At 35.9% G+C, this 18,877-nt stretch overlaps 1 protein-coding gene across 1 annotated transcript; it reads left to right on the forward strand.

Moving 5' to 3' along the window:
* Positions 1-891: 891 nt before the first annotated feature.
* On the forward strand, positions 892-3,917 carry LOC131613542 (uncharacterized). The gene is made up of 2 exons (XM_058885201.1): positions 892-1,381; positions 3,826-3,917. Exons 1-2 carry the CDS (start codon positions 892-894, stop codon positions 3,915-3,917), a joined length of 582 nt encoding a protein of 193 aa, XP_058741184.1.
* Positions 3,918-18,877: the final 14,960 nt, after the last annotated feature.

The following is an 18,877-nucleotide window of genomic DNA, read 5'->3' on the forward strand; positions in this document are numbered from 1 at the left end:
TTAGAAGATATTCGGAACTATCAGAACAATCCACTCTTGGAAGAGAAAAGGGAATTGATGGTACAAGGAAAGGCACCCGGTTTTAAAGTAGGGCCCGGTAATATCTTAAGGTGCAACGGAAGAATTTGTGTACCCGATGTTGCAGAGATAAGGAAACTAATTTTGGAGGAAGGCCACAAGGGAAAACTAAGCCTTCACCCAGGAGCAACAAAAATGTATAAAGATTTGAGACAAAATTATTGGTGGCCAGAGATGAAGAAAGGAGTGGCAGATTACGTAGCATCCTGTTTGACTTGCCAAAAAGCAAAGATAGAACACCAAAGACCAGCAGGAATGTTGCAAGCCTTAGATGTTCCCGAGTGGAAGTGGGATAACATTTCAATGGATTTTATCACCGGGTTACCAAAAACTCGAAGGATGCATGACTCAATTTGGGTGATTGTTGATCGTTCGACCAAGTCCTCGCATTTCCTACCGGTGAGAACAACCTATAATGTAGCTAAGTTAACGGAAATTTACATTCCCGAGATTGTTAGACTACATGGGGTACCTTCTAGTATCGTGTCAGATCGAGACCCAAAATTCACATCACATTTTTTGGGTGCATTACATGAGGCACTTGGAACAAAGTTAAGATTAAGTTCGGCATATCATCCAAAAACAAATGGACAAACTGAACGAACGAATCAATCGTTGGAAGATCTATTCCGGGCATGTGTGTTGGATGATAGAGGGAGTTGGGATAATATACTACCTTTGATTGAATTCACCTACAACAACAGTTTTCATACTAGCATTGGAATGGCTCCATTTGAGGCTCTATATGGACGAAAGTGTTAGACGCCATTATGTTGGTATCAAGATGGTGAGAGTATGATTGTAGGCCCAGAAATGGTTCATCAAACTACAGAAAAGGTTAAAAGCATTAGGGAAAATATGAAGGCTTCACAAGATCGTCAGAAAAGCTACGCTGAAAAAAGGCGTAGGTCATTGGATTTTGAAGAAGGAGACCATGTGTTCCTCCGTGTCACACCCACCACAGGGGTAGGGAGAGCAATCAAGGCACGAAAGTTAACTCCTAAGTTTATTGGACCCTATCAAATAACTTCTAACATTAGACCGGTGGCTTACCGAATTGCATTACCACCCCTTCTATCTGGAATACATGACGTGTTCCATGTCTCACAACTACGGAAATACATTCCAGACCCTTCTCACGTAATCAAACCAGACACCATTCAGCTTAAAGACAACTTATCATTTGAAGTAGTACCCGTTAGGATCGAGGATAGGAAAATGAAGCTGCTAAGGAATAAGGAAATTTCGTTAGTAAAAATAATTTGGAACCAAGCCATTGGTGATGCAGCTTGGGAACTTGAAAGTGCAATCCGAGAGAAATACCCAGAATTTTTTACAGACGCGTAGTTTCGAGGACGAAACTCTTTTAGGGGGGAGTATTGTAAGACCCGTAATTTTATAAATAAATTAATATTTTAAAATTATAGTATATTCTCACCTCTATAATATATTTTTGATCAAATATATAGTTAAATAGTATTTATACTAATAAAATCTTAGAATTTTATTTCATTAGTAGTTCAAGACATAAGTTTCTTAAAAATCTTGATTTCAGTCTCTTTAATGTTCGGTAAAATTAGCCGCCTTAATTTTTAAAACAACCCCTGTTTGATAAGGAGATTCTAGTAATAGAATAACAAAATTATTTATGAAAGAGTTAAAAAATAAAAATAGTTTCTCTTGAAATTAATTTCTGGTCTCTCCAATAAATGGTAGTTTTACCAGCTTAAAATTTTAAAATAATCTCTGTTCATAACAAAATTTTATCAATGAAAACATAAATTATTTTTAGTAGATTAATAAAATGTTAATAATAAAAATAATAAATTTTATTTTTCTCGACTGATATTTTTATATAACGCAGTAAAGAATAACCCGAAAAAGAATTTCATTATCGGCAAAAAATTATTTCGGGCATTTTTATCAGTGTCACATAACACCGAAAATTATACAGATAAAACAAAATAAAAATTCTGAAGAGATAACGATAGATATTTGTAGATATGAGAGAATATTCATCATAACATGTATTAATGAGAAGTGATTGGTCATGATGATCAGCTGGCAAGTAGAAAGAAACCCTCAAATATAGCTGAAGGAAAACAACATAAGAAGGTCTATAAATAGGGTAGTATTGTGTTAGTACTACACACCAGAAAAAGAAATATATAGTTGATAACTCTCTATTCTCTCTTCATATTGTCTTACACAATAGAGAAAAAAAACAACACTCCTAGTTCATCTTCACATTTAGGTAAGTCCTCCTCACTCTCTCTTTAAATTTTACCTATTATATATTATACATAAATAGTTATAATTGCTAAAACTTTGTTTTTTTTTCTTCTGTAATAAATTTCCAGTATTATTTTATTACCATTTAATTAATTAAAATTAATTACTTATTTTAAATAAATAAATAAATAAGGCTCATACTTTAGATTCTTTACAACCTTGTTGTTCAATTAATTGTGATTAAATAAAAATGAAGTTAAGTCATAAATAAAATTTCTACAATAAATACAAAATATTATTTAAGTATAATAATTAGACTATTTCATTCAAACACTAGTGCATGATTTAAACTTTAGTAAAATTATATCATGTAAGTTGTATCATGTAGGTGGTATCATGTAGGATGTATCATTTATATTTAATATTTCATTAATATCAAAAAAGATTATTTTACAGTACATAAGCGTTTTTAGAAATTTCCAAGTAAACGTGTTTCTAGATTTGTGCTGGAAAACTCTTGTACTCTCATAGCCTTATTTCTAAAGAAAAATAACTCACAACATGTTTATAACTATGTTTTGGTTCTATCCTATAACAAAGTTTAACTTAATCTAGTTGTTATAATTTTTTAATATATTTTTATAAGCTTTGGAGTTCTAAATAAATAATAATTAATTTTATCTTAAAGAAGAATAATAGACAAATTAAAGGATGGATATTTAGGAGTTTATTTTTTAAAAATGAAAACTATAATTTAAGTTTTAAATAAAATGACAAATTAGATATCGACGAAGTTTACAACGTACGAGTTCATTCTATTAGTTGTTCTAATTTAGTTCGTCCTGGATAAAGGTGCACGACCCGCCAAACAAAACATCAATTCTACAACTCTCGTAACTGTAAGGGCATCTCTCTATTTCTATATACTTCTCTCAAGAATAAAAAAAAAATATATATTTTGTATATACCTGCTCTGTATCTTCTTAAGTGTTTATTTTGAAGGTGGCTAATTGTGAAGGTGAGTAAATGCTATATAAATGTGTTTCGTGAAAATTTTGATGCATGAGATAAGTGATTAATTATGGTGATGTACCCATATGTTGAAATGGGGAATTATATACTCATACATTTCATGGTTACGTGGCTACCAGAGAGGAGTCACGAGGTGCCCACCAGAGAGGTGGCACGGGGTGTGTGTCCAAGAGGGAACCACCTTATCCCGTAGTGAATCATTGAGTCTGATTGATGGGTAAGATACCTATCACCTTAGTGGCGCTAAATCCTGAAGCGATACCACGACCCTTTGCGGAGGGATTGGTATTCCGGAATCATGTGCATCGACATATAGACATTGCATTAGGAATGAGTCTTAATTTTGCTGTATGTATTATTATTTGTAAACGTGTATATACATGTGTTAGAATGAGATCTCTAGACATGTATAATGTATCCTCTGTTTGTGCTTATTGCTCCGCTCTTGTATATTTGTTATTTTTGGATTGATGACCCTTTCAGTGGATTGTGTGGGCTATACGCCAATAGATTATGACGACTCCGAGGCACTGGGAGATGACGCCGTCGAAGACGACGGAATTCAGCTTTCCTGATTCATGGACGGACGTGTCTTGGGGGTTTAACCCGGCCCTGGGACAACTGTCATACACCGGGAGCGTAATGGAGACCACGACTATTATGGGACAGGATCCGGAGACTACTATTTCTCGCCGAACTCTGACCTTTTTCGATCCCACCCTCATTGATCATCTCCAGCTTTCTCTCAGGGGAGATTGATCGTTATGGGGGAGGGTGGCCATCTTTTCGTGAGATACCTATGCCTTCCTCAAATCTAGATATGTCACTAGGACCATCATCGACTTTCACTCGCGATATCTTCCCTGTAGGCGAGCTTCCCCATATTGATCCAGTGCAAGTGCCGTCACTTGATCCAGTCCTTGGCGAGGCAGAGGATTACGACAGTGAGGAAGACCCATCAGAGCATGATTATGAGGATGGATCCGATCACACTCTATCGAGCGCTTGTGGTGGGATATATGGAGCCGGAGCAGGAGAGTATTGTGGGTGTCGATAGGTTTCGGTCAGCCTAGGTAGAGCGTAGCTTTTGTGGATGGTAGGATTTTGTTAGTTTCTGATAGTAGGTTTCTAGTACTTACACATGGTTCAAATTTTCTCCTTGGGGCAGCTCTCCTGCGTGAGTGTCTGTCGAGGACTTTCATTTCATTGTTATTTTGGATTGTATCATAACCACTATCTACACTCTATATCGTATGACGAGTAGTCGTCTATATGCACTATTTGTTTTATGTTCTAAAAATCTCGTTTATCTAAGTTAATTTATATACCATAGTTTGAGTTCTTAAAATAATTTTTAAAATACGAAATTCGCCGTAGTGTTTTGGTAAAAAAAAAAGGGATGTTATTCTGTTTAATGAAAACTATTAATTGATATACTTATAGAAATAGTCCCTTTTAAAAATACACTCTCGCTGTTAAAAATCGGGGTGTTACACTAAGCTTAACGCAAGAAGACGTCGCTTCACAACCAAACTCGACTCTCTAGATTGTTCCAACGATTTCCAACTCTTGAATCCTCAACATAGAAATATGCAGTGATTTCCTACTTAATGCATCGGCTACAATGTTCGCTTTTCCAAGATGGTAATTCAAACCAAAGTTCTAATCTCTCAAGAATCTAACAATCTTCTTTACCTCATTCTCAACTCTTGTAGTCACTACACGCCTCAATTCTCGATCCAAACAATAATGCCTCTTATATTCCAAAACAAACACAACGACAAACAACTCCAATGTATACATCGAATAATTCTTCTCATGAACTTAAAATTACCTCGAAGTATAAACTACCACTTGTCGATATCTGCATCAACTCACCTCATCTCGAATCTTATATCCAAGAAAATTCACTTCTTCCAGCCAAAACTCACATTCAGAAGGCTTCGCACAAACTTATTCTCTTTCAACATCCATTACACAATCCTTAATGTTCAGTATGTTCATCTTCACTCTTAGAATCAAAACATCCTCAAAACATTACCTCATAGGACATTCCTTCTTCTTACTCGACAAAACAAGTGCAACTCTACGACCATACACTTAGACAAATGAACCTCTTCTCAACAACTCCTCAATTCGACTCTTCAACCTCTCCTTAGTTGCTTTACACAATACCAAGTTAGTAAGAGAAGTTTATCTCGTCCAATACGATCTCGTTTTCTATCAACAATAGATTAAAGGTGATCAAGTCCTCAATTTGTCAATAGACAGTCGACAATCATAATGAAACATAAACCATCGTTACTAAACCATAATAGTGTTCCTTCAGAACTCGCACTCGAAATTACTTAAAACACCAAGATCCCAAATCCCTCTTAAGATTACAATTACTTTCTTCAACTCCAAACAATTCATACCAAAATTCTCATCAACTTGTTCTAACAAAGATAAACTAAATAAATTCTCAAAATCTCTACCAAAGATACTCAATAGACAATTCAAACACACATAAGAAGTAGAAATAAAACCCATAACAGGTGTATCAATAACCATACTTCTACGCATATCAGATAACACAAGATTCAACCTCTTAGCACAATCCAAAGAAATAAATGAATACGTTGCACCATTATCAATAATAAAGCACGTACCTCAGATTAGCTTATCCTTAGCAGTGGTCTTAGCACCAGACAACGCAAGTACTTTTTCCTTCGCTTGTTCCTTCTTCGGTTTGTCACACTTGGTACTAACATGACCTTGCTCTCCACAGTTGTAGCAAGTCACCTCGAACCCGCTCTTCAATTAGCAGCTATGTGGTCTAGCCTGCCACCCTTGAAATAAGTAGCAACCTCTTTCTTACACTCAGCAGCACGATGACCTTCAACACCACATTTGAAACACTTAAGTGGAGTAGGAGTCCCTCCCCCACTTAGCTTCTTGCCAAAACCAGACTTTTTCCTCTTGATATCATACGGTCTCCCACTGGATTGTCCTCTTCCTCGTCTCAATTTTAGAAACTTCACTTCTTTCTTCCCACGCACATCTTCTGGGAAAATAGTTTTCCAAAAATGCATCACGAAAAAAGATTCCAAGTGACTTCAATACCTTCTCTTTCAAATCTCCGCACAGTATTACTCCACCAATCATCAGTTCCTTTCGTCAGCATGTGAGTACCCAACTGCACCTTCTGTACATCCGTACAAATCATGATTTGAAAAATCTTTTCCATTTCTCTCATCCATGCATGTGCTTTGTCCGGTCAGTACTTTCCTTCAAAAGTCGGGGGATTGCTCTCATACCCCAAAATTTGCCCATAAATTTTTTCCTATTCCAATTCAAATCAAGATGCAAAGCTCAAGAGCACGTTCATATGATTAAAATTGGAGGAAATACAAGGCTCAGAAGTTGGTCGATTCACAAGAAAAAACACAAAACCCTGAGTGCACAATTTGGTATTTTGGACTAATGGGCATAAAGAATGGATCCCAAACGTGTCTATGGGCCTTGTAAACATCCTGAAATTAATTATTTTATTTTTAATTAATTTATTTTATTTATTTGAATTTTAGTTCATTTAAATACTAATAAATTATGCAAAATATAAAATAATTAGTTTAAATCAAAGATTTGGTTTCCAATTAGTTTCAATCAATCAAAAGGGCCAAATAATTGATCAAAATTCATGCAAGAAATATTGGAAAGAGAAAGATTGAATTTGGCTAAATTAGAAATATTCATAATTATAAATTCAATCAAATTTTTTTCTATCCAATGATCAAGGATCTAAGGCCATAAACTTGACCTAATTTACACTCCTATATATTCCAAAACACTGCAGCAAGCATGGGAGGGATTTTTTTGCCGCAAAACAACACCACTCCAACCTTCAAAAAACTCAAAGAAAGTCAAACTGGTTGTTGGTGAAAGAGCTTGATTCAAGGTGATTAGGAGATTCAAACGTGTTCCCACGATATCCTTGAACAATTCTCGATCATTCCCCAAAGTTGAGACACTCAGAATCATCAACGATTCGTACGGTTTGTTCCACTTGTAAAAAAATTCGATTGCATTGATTTACATTACATAAACATATTTTGATCATAGATTCATGTTTACAATCGTGTTTTAAAACTTTCTGGACCTTTAATTCGATTTTTGTTAAGGTTTGACGAATCCACCATGGCTAGGGTTCGACCTCACGAATTAGGGCTTTTTGAATAGAAGCGAAATTGGCCAAAACTAATAGGCTCATCATGTTCGGAGGGTGCCTTTTAGCCAATATAGGTTATTATTTGTTGTTGATTGATGATAACTTGTAGGTTTCGAAAGAGGAAGGTTAAAGCCACACAAAATAACCGTGGCTGAAAGTATTAACTTTTTTTCAGAAAAATCAGGGAAGAAGAAGACCAGGCGCGGGCAAAATTCTTTTGAATTTTGGGTCGTTTATGTTTTAAATATATTATTTGTGTCTCAGTCTGTTATCAGCTTGCATCGCTGGCACAATTGGTTAATGGCATAACGATGGGTCCAAGGGGGAGTGGGTTCGAACCCCAGGTGAGTCATATATTTTTTGATAAAACATATGTTATAAGAGGCCAACAGATCCTGCGTTACCACCATACGCATGCCTACCATGCACGCTCGACGTCCACCATTGGATCACTAAGAAGTTCAGATCCAATGCATCTGGGAGATGAGGAACACCATAGACCTCACCAGCTATACCTCACACAATCCCAGCTGAGTTCCTTCCCTTTAATTTAATTTCTTTTACTATTTTCATACAACTTGTTTCTCTACTTATATATATTTTAATTATAGTTTTTTTGATATATATTAAACTTGTTTTTTTTTTATTAAATCCCTTTTTTATAAGCATTAACATTTTTTTATTATTATTCTTATTTTCTATTTTAATTTGTTTGTTTAAAATTATCCTCTTTTATTCAAATAACTCTTTAAAATCATAATTATTTTGTTTTAATTATGGGTATGTCATATATTTAACCAAATTTATTTTTCCATCGACTTAATTAATTAGGTTAAAAAACCAATAATCAATTAAATCGATCATTTTTTCTTTTAATTTTTATTAATTCGTACCCTAATCAGGGTTTACGAAGATTGTGCCTACACTGAAAAATATTTGTTTCTTTGTGCCTTTTCAGGGTTACTCGTCAAGTACACTCCGACTACGCGCCACGTCAAACAAAAATTAAGTTCTATCCTTTCCTTATTTAAATTTTCTTTCACCTTTTATTTTTAGGGTTTGATCCCCGCTGACAATGAACTCCTCCTACACTTACTTCTTTTTCTATTGTCAATGTTTCAATGGTCAGAGTCAATGCTTCAGGCTTCCTCCGACTGTCAACCATATCAGATCAAATTCAAAGCTAAGTGCCTTTTATTTATTTATTTTAATTCCTTTTATCTTTTTATTTTTAGGGTTAGTAATGTTTGCCTCCGAACCAATAATGCACTCACCCATCTGTTTATTCTTTCTTTTCCAATTTTCAGGGTTTGTCGACTGCCAAAGCTACGTGTATTGGTAACCCTAAACCTTAACTCTAATATTTTCTGTTTTAATTTTTAATTATATCCCGCTGGTTTCAATTCCCCTCTCCTCCGCTGGTTACAATTTCCCTTCCCCATTATTATTGTTATATTATTGTGTGGTTAGTAATCTTAGGGAGTGCAAGCCTTAAATCAATGTAGATAATTAATTATAAGATAATTTTCTGAATATAATCACGTGATTGTTGCACACACGCACGCTTTTGGGGTAACCTCTCTGTTGCCTTGTTGCCTGTTGCCTTGTTGCCTGTTGCCTTGTGTTTTTTTGCAGAATAAGCCAAGTCCCTCGAATACGAGGATACCTCAGCCATGTTGCCTCGATAAAAAGGTCACGACCCTAAATGATGCTGCCTTCGATACACAAATGACCTCGACCCTCGGAAGTTGCCTACGAAAAAAGGCTGAGGTATCTTCTGGTTGCCTAACGAAAATGGCTTATTCTGATTCTTGCCTTAGACTACCTGCCCTTCTATGGCATGGGACAGTCTCATGGCAAAGGATGCTTCGACGACCCTTCAACCTCCAAACGAAAGGCTTCCTGCCCTCTTATGGCAAGGATAGACCCTTTCATTCTGAAAGGCTAAAAAGAGACCTATCATCTGAGTTTAAGGTAATTGCCCCTAATTGCCTTGCAATGCTCATCTTTAATATTCTTTCTCACAATTCTTCGAAAACTGGCTACGCTCATTTACGAGCTAAAGTCCACTTTTTTTTCTTTCATCTACTTTTTTCTAAAAAACAAACGAGCAAGCAAAGCAATTAAGAGCCCATGGAAAACCATGGATGTAAAGGGTGCCTTACACCTTCCCTTTGCATAAATTACCCCCCGAACTCGGATTTCTTTAAAAGGTTTTTTTCTGTTTCTTTTAGCCTTTCCGATTTAGTTTGGATAAAATAAAAGTCGGTGGCGACTCATGCTTAACCGCGACATTTCGATCGATAAAAAGTCAGTTCACCGTATTACAATTGCACCTTAGGAAGTCTCCAAAAGCATAGAACTCATCCTTTCCTCCATAACCGACATTCTCTTGCAGCACTTGTCCAATCGCACCAGTCCACCTCATCACCGCCTCAACATTAACGTCAACATTCCTTCCTGCAACCATTGTCCTCTAGAAATCCAACGACCGACAGACAAACAGTATTGATTGTGTCAGATACACAAATCCAATACAAAAAGGGATAGGAAAACATAAATGACATGGCCAACTGACCGACCGTGCTCTGATACCACTATGTAACACCCAAATTGTATACTAAATAAATAAGGCATACATTCGCATAAATCAGAGTAAAGAAGCATGCATCTCACGAGGGCTTTACACATATTTCAAAATAAAACAACATGCAATGGTCATTTCCGAATAACACGGGATTTAAAGCAACATGCGAAAACACAGCGGAATAATCATCTCATCAAATAAATGGTAAAATCGAATTATTCCCATACATCATCCACCATATCTCAATATTTCGGCTCAAGGCCATTCATCAACAAAATAACGTATTCAAATACAAAATACAATATGAGTAAACAATTATCTCATAACAATGAGTTATAAAATATAAACCCAAATCCCATGTGTTACATATGACCAAAGCACAAGTGACTACTTAGTCACGACACCTTACAAGAGATCCAAATCTCTAAGCTAAGCCTCCTTCGAAGCATCGCTATCCACGAAACCTGCACGTTACCAACAAAGGATAACATTCAAATAGAAGGGTGAGAATTCAAATTCTAAATAGAAAATATAATAATGGGAAAATGCAACATAAGTAAGCATACATTTCACAATTATTCACTTTTCCCATAACATGCATCATATGCAATTAACCAAGATTCACATATTCATGTTATACAATATAGCTCATTCAATTCCACATAATCAAACATGATTACTAAACAATGTACATAATTATATTTCACCAACATATAGATTCTAAGTACATATAATTTCACATCTACATCACATATGTTTCAATCACATATATCACAATCATAACACAACAATCATTCATATCAAATGAATCGCCAAATTCACTTATCACATCTCATACACACATAACATAATCACACAACACATTCACACCGACACGTGCGACTCAAGTGTGACTCTATGCAACATGAAATATGGATCCCTGCTAGTTATCATTACGGTAAACCGATTGCCACTCTCTACGGACAAGATAACCATCTCAAAGCTCCATTCGGCGTTAAGCTTTCAAATCCCATTCGGCGTTAGATTTGGGATAAGTAAATAATCCTCTCGAGATTACCCAACATTGCCACTTTCAAAGACTCATGCCTGTGTACGTGTGCAACAAAACAAGACTCATGCATTTAAGACGATCTCTATATCTCTTAAACTACACAACCACATCTTTACAACTTTGCACAACATTACACAACATGACATTCAACTCAATATCAAGCATTAATTAGCATTTAGCAATCAATCACATAATTCACGATTATCATATCACATAATGCATTCATGAACATTGATCATGCATAATTCATCCATAACATACACATATAATTACATGTTATTCCCAATTAACATCATAATTAAATTAAACAATTGCCAACCAATCCTACACTATCATATAGACAGTTATTTAAGCTTCAAAGTACGGATCAAAACGGCACATAAAAAGGAGTTACGGATCAAAACTTATGCTAATTCTAAGTTACAAACATTTTTCCAAAGTACACAGTGGAACTCGGTTCCTCCCCATGTGGGAACCGGGTTCTGACTTTCTAAAAAGCTCGTTTCTGGTTTTTACTATGGGAAACCGGATTGGCACATTTGGGAATCGGTTCCCACATAACAGTAGCATAAAAATCAATAGTTTTGACAGCAAAACACATTTCAAATCATACCCAATCCAACCCAAACGAACATAAGCATTTAGAATCATCAATTCAACTCGTTAAACATCCAATTCATGCAACAATAACATCATTTATCACCACATAACAACATAACAACAAGAGATTCATAAAATAAGCAAAAGTTACATAAACCCTAACATTTCCAAAACTATGAAATTGAGAGATGAAGAGATTCACATACACAAACAAACATTTTCCCAATCATAGATTCTATCAGAACTTGGATTCAAACCCTTACCTTATCTCTTAGTCCACCCTCTTGATGATTCTACAACCCCTCTTCTCTCTTCTATGTTCTTCTTCTTTTTCTCTATCTTTCTCTTCTTTCTATTTTTCTCTCTCTTACAAAATTATGACAAATGACCTAACTCTCTCACTATCTTCCTCTCTAATTTGGGCTTAACCCAATTATTACCCAACACTTATTACTAATTAGGCCCAATAACTTATCTCCTAATATTCACTAATAGTCTAATAAATCAAATTAGCACAAAACACATATAATTAAATATTTAAATAATTATTATATCACATAATAACTAGATAAATAAATAATTATTAAAAACACCAAATACTATAATTACTAATATAATTAATAAAAATACTAATAAAATCGGGCTGTTACAGAATGCATACACAGAAACACAAACACCATACACCAAACACAAACACAACAATGAAAGCTCGCATTAGGCCAGACGGATCGCACCAGAAATCAGAGCCCCCGCCACCAAAGAAACGTCTCGACTATGAACTAGATTACCCTAGAAGGAGCGGGCATGTCATATACTCTGCACTGAAACCCCTCATGCTGGTAATGTTTTGGAATATTAATTTCGTGGCCCAACTCAAGAGGACTCTCTTGAGGTTTTTGGAAGGGGAGTTCCAACCCGGCGAAGAGATAAGAAGTATCAAGAGGCTTAGAACAAGGGGTGGTGTTGTCATCGGAGAAAGGCAACGTTGGTGGGAGAATGTGGCATACGACGTGGATTACACTCGAATGATGCATGGAACAGATGACATTGTTTTAACTGTTGTAATTTCTTAGATGTTTTAGTTTTCTTATTTTCTGTTAGTGACTTTCAATGTACCTTTTGATTAATGAATGAATGTTTTCTATTAAAATCATTTTTTCCGTGACAACAACCCGGTTAAGTTCATGGAGTGAATGTACCAAAATTTCTTTTTAATCGGCGATTTCACTGCAGAGAAAACACATGACCAACTCTCTTAAAAATCAGCAAGTCAGCCAGGGCAGCAAATATGGAAGAAAATGTGTGAAAAAATACCCTAACACTTTTTTTATTTAAAAAAATATTTTAAAAAAAGAAGGCTTGCACTTAGGCGCCACTTGGGGTGGCTTAAAAGTTTCCCGTTGTACTAAGGCGCCACCCCAGGTGGCGCATATGAAGAAAATTTTGAACTATGGCGCCATGGGAGGTGGCTCCTATGTGTAGGGCACCTCCCAAACCTGGTTACCCAAGTAATTTCCCCCAAAACCTGGTTTTTTGGGTAAATTATTTTTTTAAAGTTGGTTATTTGAATTTTTTTTCAAAATGTTTTGTGGTTGGACTAATTAAGTTAGTCTATGTTTGGTTATTCGGTAGGAAGCATTAGAATTAATTATGGACCTTTAAAATCAATTATGGAGTGTTTGGTATTTTCAAATAGTCTACTGTCACCGTGTTTTTTTGGTTCACAATTGATTTTTTATGAAGCTACAATTCCTAGCTTCTTGAAATCAATTCTAGGAATCAATTCTTCCTTTTTCGGTTTTTCTTTTTTGCCCTTAAATTGAATAACATTAATAACTCTCATCATTTTTTTGTGCCTTTTTGATCATTTACACGTCCAAACACAATTTTGATGAAAATACCCAAACAACATTTTTCATACAAATCACTTTTGTTGTGAATATATCCAAACATAAATCACTTTTTATTAAACTCAATTTTAACTAAAATCAATTCTACTAAATCAATTCTCTCAAAATTATTTTTTTTCCACCGTAGAACTAAACGCACACTTAGACATTTTGGTGGAAGCTTCATCGGGAAGGGATAGGATGGCGCATTGGCTTGGTTGGCGGCTTGGCTTCATTAAACATCATCACATAGTTAAATCTACTCATGGTAGATTGAATAAACATTTTCAAGATAGTAAGGATGATTTTTGCAAGGGTTAATGTTGTAAAATATTTCACTGATATATTAAAATTGTATATACAATGTTGCAACTTCATGCTTAATGGGCTTTGACTAATGGGCCTCATTACTAATATTACCAATTACTATTTACGGTCTAATGTTTACAACACTCCCCTTCAAGCTGGTGAATGGATATCTATCATTCCTAACTTGCAAGTAAGTTGTCTGAATCTTTCTGTTGGTAAGCCTTTTGTTAACACATCAGCCAGCTGATGCTCAAAAGGAACGTAAGATGTAGTTATCAGTCCACTATCCAACTTTTCTTTGATAAAATATCGGTCAATCTCAATGTGTTTAGTCCTGTCGTGCTAAACAAGATTATGAGCAATATTAATAGCCGATTTAGTATCACAAAACAATTCCATAGGGCCTTTACATTGTATCTTCAAATCTTCTAGAACTTGTTTCACCCATAATAGTTCACAAATTTCTAGTGTCGTAGCTCTAAATTCGGCCTCAACGCTTGATCGAGCAACTACACTTTGCTTCTTACTCTTTCAAGCTAAAAGGTTACCAAACAGAAAATTATAATAGCCTGGCGTATATCTTCTATCACTCACTGAGCCGGCATAATCTGCATCAGTGTAAGCCTCCATAGTTAGATTTCCACCTCTTTTAAACAAAAGTCCTCTCTCTGGAGTTGCTTTAAGATATTGCAGAACATTGTCTATAGCCTGCAAATGTCTCACCCTTAGATCATGCATGAATTGGCTCAACGCACTGACTGCATATGCCAAATATGGTCTAGTGTGTGCCAATTAAATCAATTTTTCCACTAATCGCTGATATTAACCCTTGTCAACTTTTTCACGTTCCTCCCCAAAGTTTATCCTGTGATTTTGTTCAATGGGAACACTTGCAAGTTTGCATCCAAGTTTTCCAGTTTTCTGCAAAATATCAAGCACATACTTTCTTTGAGAGATAAAGATGCATTGCTTTGAGTAGGCTACCTCAATTCCCAAAAAATACTTGAGTTGCCTGATAATTTATTTTTGAGAAAATGTCTCTTAGTCAAATCATCTCTTGTAACAATAATATCATTAACATAACAAGAAGTACAATCAACTTTCCTCCTTGTGAATGTTTAATAAACAAAGTGTGGTCTCCTTGACTTACTTATAGCCCAAACACATCATTGCCTTTGAGAATCTTCCAAACCATGCCCGAGGGGATTGCTTTAATCCATATAAGGCTTTCTTCAAATGACACACCTTGTTAGCTCCATTTGTTATGCCAACACCCGGTGGAATCTCCATATACACTTCTTCCTCTAAGTCTCATGCAATAATGTATTTTTAACATCAAACTGTTGCAATTCCCATCCACATGAAGCAGTAAGAGATAGTAAATTTTGAATAGTGTTCATCTTTGCCACTGGGGAAAATGTCTCCTCATAATCAATACCATACGTCTTAGTATAACCTTTTGCTACTAGTTTTCCCTTGTACTGATCAAGTGTGCCATCCGATTTATGCTTTACAGTATAGATCCATCTACATCCAACTGGCTTTTTTTCTTTTTGCCTTTCAATAATCTCCCAATTTCTATTTTGAAATGCTTCTTAAACAGATGATGGGATTTTCACATAATCAACAATTGCAATAAAACTTTAATATTGTGTGGAAAGATGTTTAGTGGAGACATAATGAGAGATATGGTGTCGATATATGGAGGGAAAAATCTTTTATTCTTCCTCAAAGCAATGGGTAAATCAACTGGATTAGTGTCACAAGTATCATAAATGAGACAATCATCATTGGAGGAATCATTTTCAATACTTACCTCTGGTTTAGACGATTGAATTTGTTTCTGGAGAAGGTCAAATTTACTTCTTCCCTGATACACTAGAGTTGGTGCTGGAGGTGCTGATTCTTGTGAAACAGAAGGCATCGAAGGACCAGGAACAATTACTGACTCAAATTTAGGTGTTGAACTAGGACTCAAACTTAAATTAGGTGAAAACTCGGGTTCAAGAGAGGGAACATTGATAGGTTCTCTAGGGAGGCTAGGACCAAGGATCAGAAACTCGAATTCAGACTCTAAGTCACTTATGTTCTCCCCCGGAGACTGAGAACGAGTGAAGTATGACACATTTTCATGAAAGATGACATCTTTGGAGACAAAGAATTTTCGACTCGGAGGATGATAACATTTGTACCCTCTTTTTTTGGGTGCATAACCCATAAAGATACATCTGACAGCACGGGGATCCAACTTATTGCAATATTGTTTGTGAACATGAACAAAAGCAACATAACCAAACACGCGAGACTCAAGAGTATGTAAGATATGAACAAATGGAAAACGTGAGAGCGTAAATTGAGCTGGACTACTATTACCTAACACTCGAGATGGGACCCGGTTAGTTAAGTAAATGACGATTTTTTCTTTAAGTAACTTTAAGTAAATGACGATTTTTTCTTTATGCGACACCGTTTTGTTGTAGGGTGTCAACACATGTGAATTCATGGAGAATGTCGTGTTTACTAGTGAAGTTGGAGAAGGTATGATTGACATATTCTTTACCATTACCAGAAATGAATTCTTTTTATACCTTTCCCAAATTGTGTTTTTACCATATTATAAAATTGGATAAATATTTGTGGTACTTCAGATTTTAGTATTCATCAAGAAAATCCAAGTTACTCGAGTACAATCATCAATAAATGAGACAAACCGTTTTGCACCAAAAATATTAGAGGTAGGGGAATGTCCCCAAACATCAGAATGAATCACATCAAAAGGTTCATCACTTTTATTAAAACTGAAAGGAAAAGGTACACGATTGTGTTTTGCCAACTGACAAACATTACCATTAAAAGATTCAACAGAATAGTGTAAGAACAATGACGGAAACATAGACTTAATTATATAAAATGGAGGATGACCGAGACTCTTGTGCTGAAGCCAAATTTGTGACGCTAAAGAAGAAGACTGAGAATGGATACATGTGGACAACACCTTTGGATGGTCATCAGAGAAGTAGGATAACCTTTCCTTTTCCTTAGCAATTCCAATCGTCTGCCCCGTGGTAAGGTCCTGAAAAACACAATGGGACGTAAAAAAAGTTACTTTACAATTTTGATCACGATTAAGCTTATGGATGGAAATTAATTTGTGGGAAAGTGCAGGAACATGAAGCACAGATTGCAACTGGAGTGGAGGTCGCAAGTCAATATTTCTAGTGCCAACAACACAAGCATGAGAGCCATCATGTAATACAGTGAACTGACTTTAAAGAAATGTCGCGGTAAGCAAGAGTCGCCACCGACTTTTATTTTATCCAATTGGAAAGGCTAAAAGAACAGAAAAAGACCTTTTAAAGATTTTGAGTTCGGGGGGTAAGTTATACAAAGGGAAGGTGTAAGGCACCCTTTGCATCCATGGTTATCCATGGGCTCTTAATTGCTTAGCTCACTTGTTTGTTTTGAAATGTTTGAAAAGGAAGTGTGAAAAGTAAAAACTTTGAAGAAGAACTTTAGCTTGTAAATAAGCGTAGTCTTTTTGAAAAGTATTTGAAAATTAGTGGGAAAAGATTTTGAATTTGAATTTGAAAAAGAGCAAGCAGTTAAAAGCAACTACCCTAAGTTTAGAAATTTGTTCTTTTAGTCTTTTGGGCGAAAGGTTCTATCCATACCATAAGAGGGCAGGAAGTCTTTCAATTGGATGTTTGAAGGGTCATCGAAATATCGTTCGCTATAAGACTGTCCCTTGCCATAAAGAGGGCAGGTAGTCTAAGGGAAGGATATAATAGTCATTTTTAGGCAGCAGGCGACAAAGGCAACAAGAGGGATTACCCTAAAGGTGTGTGGGTGCAACAATCACGTGGTTAACTTCGATGATATTTATCTTGTAATTAGGTGATTCTAGATTCAGTTCAAGGCTTGCACTCCCTAGGATTACTAACCACACAGTTATAATAAAAGCAGAAATAAAATTTCCTACGCTATTACAATAAACACCTGCGGGGATGGGGGAAGTTAAAAGGTGGAAGAATAAGGGGAATCAATAAGTAGTTTTATCATCTTGATCTTGAGCCTTGATCTTCCTCGAACCTTTGATTGACTCTGATCATCTGAGAATTAACAGAAAATAATGGGGGTGAGTGTAAGACAGATTCATTAACTAGTGAGGCAAGCCCTAATTTTCATAAAGCAGAATATAAAAATAAAAATATTATTAAACAAGCAAAGGATTAGAAACTTAGCTTTTCGGTTGGTATGGCGCGTGGCTGAAGAACCTTTGATTAACCTGAGCGCAGCGATCCAGTGTAGCCTCGGCCTGATGATCTATAGTGGACTCGCACGTTTGATCCTTTGATTGTGAATACTGGGGAGATCTGAGGGCTATGATTGAAGGCGTATGGTGTGCGTGCCTTTGGCCAACTGCGTGGGATCTACACGCATATTATTAGTAAAAAAAATTTAAGGGATCCATCCAAGGATCGAACCCGCGTTTCAGCACTTCACGCGCGCTTTGCCTTGCCAGTGGAGCTGCATGTCTACGCTGCTATTGGAATTACACACAAACAAAATAAACAAAATTTTAGAGCGTTTTCAGAATTTAAAAAAGGAACGCGCGTCCTGTCCTTCTTCTTCCCCGTGAGACTTTAGGAAACACAACGTTTTTAGCCACGGTTTTGTTGCGTTGGGATAGCCCTTCAATCATCAGATTAGACGAATACACAATATAAATTGACAGTGATGGTACAGGATGATTCGAAATCAGCCCCTGAATGCAATGGTATTATCGACTTCATCCAATTGTGCCTGCAACAATAAGCCCTAAAACAAAGCTTCTAAAAACCTAACAATGGCGAACCACAATCCCTGCATTTACACTTAAATTAAACCAA

Source organism: Vicia villosa, linkage group LG6 (genome assembly GCF_029867415.1).
Source record: "Vicia villosa cultivar HV-30 ecotype Madison, WI linkage group LG6, Vvil1.0, whole genome shotgun sequence".
Lineage (NCBI taxonomy): Eukaryota > Viridiplantae > Streptophyta > Magnoliopsida > Fabales > Fabaceae > Vicia > Vicia villosa.

Excerpts from the sequence above, each read along its gene's own strand:
- LOC131613542 (XM_058885201.1), top strand. The coding sequence starts at position 892 with ATGGTTCATCAAACTACAGAAAAGGTTAAAAGCATTAGGGAAAATATG. Across the intron at positions 1,382-3,825 it reads TGCAGCTTGGGAACTTGAAA|TGGATTGTGTGGGCTATACG; the intron begins GTGCAATCCGAG and ends TGACCCTTTCAG.